We start from the raw sequence: 6,000 nt of genomic DNA, 5'->3' as shown, positions 1-6,000 counted from the left end.
GTTTAAAAGACAACGCCACCCTGGGAATTTCACCCAGATAATACTGGAAGTAACACTAATCACCAAGAAGGCAGTTAGGTTTGTTATACTCAGTATAGAGACGAGGTTCAATGATAAAACACACACTCACACTAATAAACTAAGAAAGGCAGGTGTGTACACTCAAAGGATCCCACCACCAAGGCACCCATAGTCTCCTCCACGTCGGCACTCCGCATCTGAATAAAAGAAACAAAGAAAATTTTAATATATTACAACAAAACTAATATTCACACGCTGGGGATAGCCCAACTGCAGGAACACACTGGTGATCCGCATCTAGAAAAAGGGCCTCCCACCAGTGGCGTAACAAAAACCCAAACTACAAATCAAACAACGGAAAAAAGAACAAACATACAGCCTAAATAAAACTTTAAAATATGGGGCAGACGGAATTGGTATTGCTCCAACTTGCCGTCTGCCCGACTATAAGTTAATCTTCTAATCAATATGCACGCCAGCCGACTCGCGTAGCATATGGCCGTTGTCCACGCCGAAGTCCACTTTAAAGGCTGGCAGCAGTAGGAAAAGAAACCTCGCAACAGGAACAGACAGTAAAAGCAAAGCAGCAGCACTTCACTTAGCGTAGCTTTGCGTAAAACTAAGGCCCACACTTCCTGTAAAGCATAATATGTATAAAAGAACAATAAAAGACAACAACAAAATTGAATTACCGAGTAAACCGAGTAAACCGCGTCATGAAACATGAGCAGAGTGGCTCATAGGAGGCTTCTACAGCTACGACCTAAAAACAACATCTGTTTACCACCAAGTAAGGTAAATTACACACTACAATGAGTAAACACCTACCAGCCGCGATGGAGGCTTCAGAAGGGTAACCCGCAAATGATCTCTGCAACCTGTCATGAAATCAATATCCTTAGTATCCTTATTTTCCTATTATATTGTTTTATGTACTTTAATAATGAAGGCTTGTAGAGCAAGGCCACTTTTGACTCACAAACTAAGTGCTCAGCCAGACTGAAAAACAGGGAGTTTTAGTGCACAGGCATATTAATAGATAAGACACAGAAAAGAGGAACTTTGCCATATAAGCAATGTTTGAGAAATAACACCATATAAGACATATATGGAGCTAAAAATGTTAGAGCTCTTGCAACTGGCGTTTGGGCTGTGCAGGGGTCTCTCTCTTCCGGAAGATGATTGAATAAAAAGAAATATAAATGTTTTAACACACTATGAGTCGGTTTTCTCTGTTCTATCACGGGGACAAAAGAATCGGGGTTAATAAACCCCAAGGGAAGTCAGCCAGGTGACCAAAAAGGAGATCACAGGTAAGCGATCCAGGACTGCTCAAATGGCCACTATTTACTAGCGCCCCCTAATGCGCCAGGCCGAAAGTGGGTTGAACTGAGGAATAACATTCATCCTGCCACAATGGCATCAGACAACAGTTATGATGGCTGAAGAACCAAGTGGGACAGGCGCAACCCCCCCCCCCCCCCCCCCCCAACAAAAACAAAAAACAAAGGGGAGGAGAAAGTACACTAGCAGAGAATAGGGAGATACTGCAGCAGCAAGACATTTTTTTTTACAGATATACAGGGGTAGTGTTGACAGACGTTAAGGAAGAGAAAAACACAGAATATAGAGATGAGACCAGTCTGGTTGCAGGTGTTAACATGTTTCAGGTATTTATTTGTAAATAACTGTTGAAGGTGTATGTGAGATTACTAACATGTGTGGATGTATCCATCAAAAAGAGAAGGAACAGCAGTCGGAAAATAGCTGTTTATACAGAAATTAAAGCATGTGTACTTTATTTGCCAAGATACTTGTAGAACAAAAGTGCACATTATAGAAAACGAAACATGCAAAATGCAACTCCACCAGAGGGAGCGAGAGGACAACATCCTGGAGGCTGCTAAGCTCCTCAACATCCCGACTGGAGGCTTCAGCTTTCAGCCGAACGGACCTGGCCAGGCTGCCCGGGTCTCTTCTGAGCAGTAGCAGCCTCTGAATCGCTTCTCTCGGGGAAGGCTGGGTCCGAGAAAGTGACGCTCATGTATATTCGGTCAGCTGTGTGTTCGCGGGCATAAGGACGGGAAGACCCAGCGATGTCTGCGCCCGGTTTCACTAACCTGAACAGCTCCGTCAGCTACAGCCAGAACTCTGCAGCGAACGGCGGAGCAGCGCCACCCTATCAGAATGGTTCGTTAGCATGCTAACACCCCATTGGCGGGCTATTTGTCGGTCCTTCGCTTTGCTTTTTGCATTTTATACACTGGAACTGTCATTTACTGTCAGTCGCGATGCTGGCATTAGCTGTAAATTATGGGCATGAATTATTAAAAGACTGATGATTTTAGCTGAAGCTAAGCACTTGCTAAAGGTAGCTAACTTAAAAGCTAACGTGGGTATTGAAAACGGATGGTAACGGTAGCTAACTGTTAGCATGAAAATAGCTGTTTGACAGATTGCGCACCACCTCTCCATAGCCTCTTGTTTTTATTAAATCTCCAATAGCTAACGACTTAATAGAAGTTGCGTTAAAACAATTTACTTTCTATTAATAGAAGGCTGCTTATTTCAACTGAGAGCTAGCCTTTCAAGGAAGGCTGCTCAAGCGTGTTTACAGTAAATGATAACCTGTGATCAGATTTTCATATTTAACATATATTCGTGCACGTGTATTAAGCTTCACAAGAATATCTAAACACATGTGAACAAACTAATTTGTGGAGGGTAAAGTAGGAAAGACAATCGTCTCTAATAAATGGTTCAGTTTTCAGGACAGAGCTTCGCAAAAATATTTATCTCAAAAGAGAAGGAATACAACCAACTAATTTCCTTCTTAAGTAAACAAATAAGAGGGGATAAAATCTTAAAATCAGGCTGCAGTTTGGCTCAAAATAAAGCGTGTTTTGTACTTTGTGGTCCATTATTTCTAATTTGTCGTAGCTATGAAGTAGACATTAGCCAATATTCATTTTGCATATTGGAAAAGTGTGTGTGTATGTCGTAGGCTTTATACTGCATTTTTAAATAGAGATAATAGAGCTTAATTCTATTTTTGCATGTGTATTTATGTATTAAAGATGGTGGGGACAATGGGCGTGTTCTTAGAGATCATTTCTATTTTTTTTAATTAATTAATTAATTTTTTTACATTTTAGTCGTCTTTAAAGTTGAATGTTCAAAAATGTGTGATAATGCATTCATTCTGTAGCTAAATATGAATGTGAGGTGCGGTTCTGGAAGCTGTCTTTCTTTCTAGAGCCCACACTTTAATTTGTTAAATTACTACAGAGGGAGATAATTCAGTAGTTTTGTGTTTCTGAGATATTCCCTATATTCGTTCAAACTGTGATTGTGGAAGTTCAGGGGTTTGGTGCCCCAAACCTTTTTAGCCATTGAAAACAAATGTCAGAGAGAAGTTAGAATCCTCGTGGTCTTGTAGTTGACTCTTCTGCCTTGTCTTTGAAATGCCAACTTTCTGGGAGGCTTAGATCTAAAATGGTGTTTTGTGACATTAAAACCACACAATCCTGTTCTAGTTGGCCCTTCAAAATAAAAGTATGATTCTGAGTCAGATGTCAATATTTTAAAAAGCGCTGCCTGGTGAGCAAATTGGAAATGTTTCACTCGGCAAGAAGAACTCTAAAACTTAAAAACTTAAATAGAGTTGTTCTTGTTTCTGTTTATTTTTACTCTGTAATTGGAGTGTAATAGTGAGAGTCGACATTTATGCTTATTAACCATGTGCTTTGCTATCCTGCCCCGCCTCCTTCCAGGTCCGGTACAGAGCTACCCTTCCATGTATCCAATTACAGGCTACTATGGAGCTCCAGCTCAACAGCAACAGAGCTACTCCACCATCCCGTCCCAAGCTACCCCAGTTTCCAGCAAAGCACCCATCACGAACAGTGCCCACAGTGCTAACTACTACCAGAACAACCATCCACAGCAGCTGCAACAGCACCACCTCCCTCAGCATCATGTAGCACCTTACAGTGCTCCACTGAGCTCTGCCCCTCCTTCTCAGCCATATGCCACACATCCTTCTTCAGCACCTCCACCGTCAAATGCCCAGTACAACCTACAGCCATTCCAGCAGCAGCAGCATCCACCCTACACCACTCCGGCATCCTACTATGGACCACAGTCATACCATGCTTCTCCAGCACAGCAGTCTCAGCAGCAGCAACAACAACCCAGTTTGGTCCCAATGGCGGCGAGTGGGCCTGGAGGTCCTCTCTACCCCATTGTTTCATACCCGTCTGCTCCAGGAAGCAGCCAGTATGGCACTCTGAGTTCCTCCCAGAGCACCACCCAGATGGGCGCACCTTTACATCAGTACGGTGCTGAGCCTCCAGCCTCCTCAGCATCAGGGCATTCTGGGTATGGCATGGCTCCTCCCAGCCAAGTGGCACCAACAGTGAATGGTCAAGGAAGCACAGGTACCCAGTGAAGTCACATTTTAATGCTGCTAGACTCTGCAATTGTGAATTCTCTGAAAATGCAGGTGGAGTTTTATAGGCTAAGAAAATCTGGTGGATGTTGGCGGAAAATGCTTTGTTTTGTTTTTTTTGTCAGTGTTTGGTGGGCAAATTAAATTTTTTCTGCAAAATTTTTTCTGCTTAGTTTTTTTTGTTGCTGTAAGTTTCCAAAATAAAGCATATTTTGACTGTTTGTGCATTGTATGCATTTTTATGTTTAAAGAAGGAAATAAATTAACATGTTTGCATTTTTGAACCCAAAGCTATCCCTCAGTATCCTTAGAAAGCACTGTCCTTGTGCTGTTTCAGTGGCTGTTTGTGTTTTTTTTTTTTTTTCACTGCAGCCCAAAACGCAGTCCATTCCCACTACAGCCAAACCAATCAGGCTTCTCTGAGCTACAACTCCTATGGTGGGGTCACTCAAAGCAGTGGTGGTGCTGAGGCAGACAGACCACCCTCAGGAACCCCTTCCGCTTCAGTCCATTCCTCACCGGGCCACCGTCAAGGTAAGAATGAGAGTAAATCTTCATTATGTATTGTAAACATGAAGATTTTTATGTTTGTGTACCATATTTTTCGCACTATAAGGCGCACTTAAAATCCTTTAATTTTCTCAAAAATCGACAGTGTGCCTTATAATCTGGTGTGCCTTATGTATGAAAACAGACCAGCTCATCGACAGTGCGCCTTATGTTCCGAAAAATATGTTATGTGTGGAAGCTGAAAACTGAAAATCTGTGCCTGTGCAGATAACCTGCCAAAAAATAAGATGAAAGCGTTTTGTAGTTTGAAAGTCTGCATGAAATCAGTTTCCTGTTTATTTTTTCGCTGCTCGGAGAAGTACCACACTGTGTACCTTACATTAAAACTGTGTTCTTTAAAATGTTTTGGGGTTTTTTTTTATGATTGGAGACCTATTTTCTCCACCTGCTGCATTCGACGTTTGAACAACATTCTTATCTTGGTTTTTTCTGTACTATAGTGACTGTTTTTGTGTCTTCTGATGCAGCTTGTTTAGACGCACACTGCACGTGAATGGGTTACAGCTGCACTTTGGGAATATAGCACACATAATTAGCTGCAAACACACACACGCTTTCCGATGTGCAGGTGTGGGTCTGTATACAAATTTGGGGGTTTCAGGTTTGCTTTTAGCAACGTGCTGCTGGTTTATTTTTCCTGTGAATGTTTTTCACTCTTAACTTTAGTGGCTGGTCAGGATAATTAGACTCTTTCCTGTAATGTTGATTTGGGTTGCAAAAATTTGACTCTTACTTCGACAGAATAAATTGATATAATTTTGATCCAAACACTTTTTCAACTGAGCCATGTTTAAAGATTTACAATGCATTTAGACCAAATACACAGCATTTCAAAGAGTTGCTTTCTAGAGTGAATATAGTCAATGGAGACATGTTTTATTTTTGGTTTTCAATCAGTTAACTGGTATTAAAACAAGTACATATTTTTGATTGCACGCTTTTGTGGTCAGTTACAACCT

The 6,000-nt window shown here is 41.5% G+C and overlaps 1 protein-coding gene across 2 annotated transcripts in view; it reads left to right on the top strand.

Moving 5' to 3' along the window:
• The first annotated feature begins 1,662 nt into the window (after positions 1–1,662).
• Positions 1,663–6,000, top strand: part of sec24b (SEC24 homolog B, COPII coat complex component) — a 30,008-nt gene continuing 25,670 nt past the window's right edge. For both annotated transcript variants that reach the window (XM_085469966.1, XM_085469957.1), the window contains exons 1-3: positions 1,663–2,211; positions 3,795–4,460; positions 4,844–5,005. In XM_085469966.1, the coding sequence (XP_085326092.1) occupies positions 2,118–2,211; positions 3,795–4,460; positions 4,844–5,005 (922 nt within the window). In that variant the 5' untranslated portion in view covers positions 1,663–2,117. The remainder of the gene's footprint in view (positions 2,212–3,794; positions 4,461–4,843; positions 5,006–6,000) is intronic.

The sequence above is a fragment of the Copadichromis virginalis genome, linkage group LG2 (genome assembly GCF_057382275.1).
Source record: "Copadichromis virginalis isolate Kocher_CV1m ecotype Utaka linkage group LG2, C_Virginalis_male_GT1.1, whole genome shotgun sequence".
In the NCBI taxonomy this organism is placed as follows: Eukaryota; Metazoa; Chordata; class Actinopteri; order Cichliformes; family Cichlidae; genus Copadichromis; species Copadichromis virginalis.
This window is presented reverse-complemented; position numbering and strand designations above follow the sequence as displayed.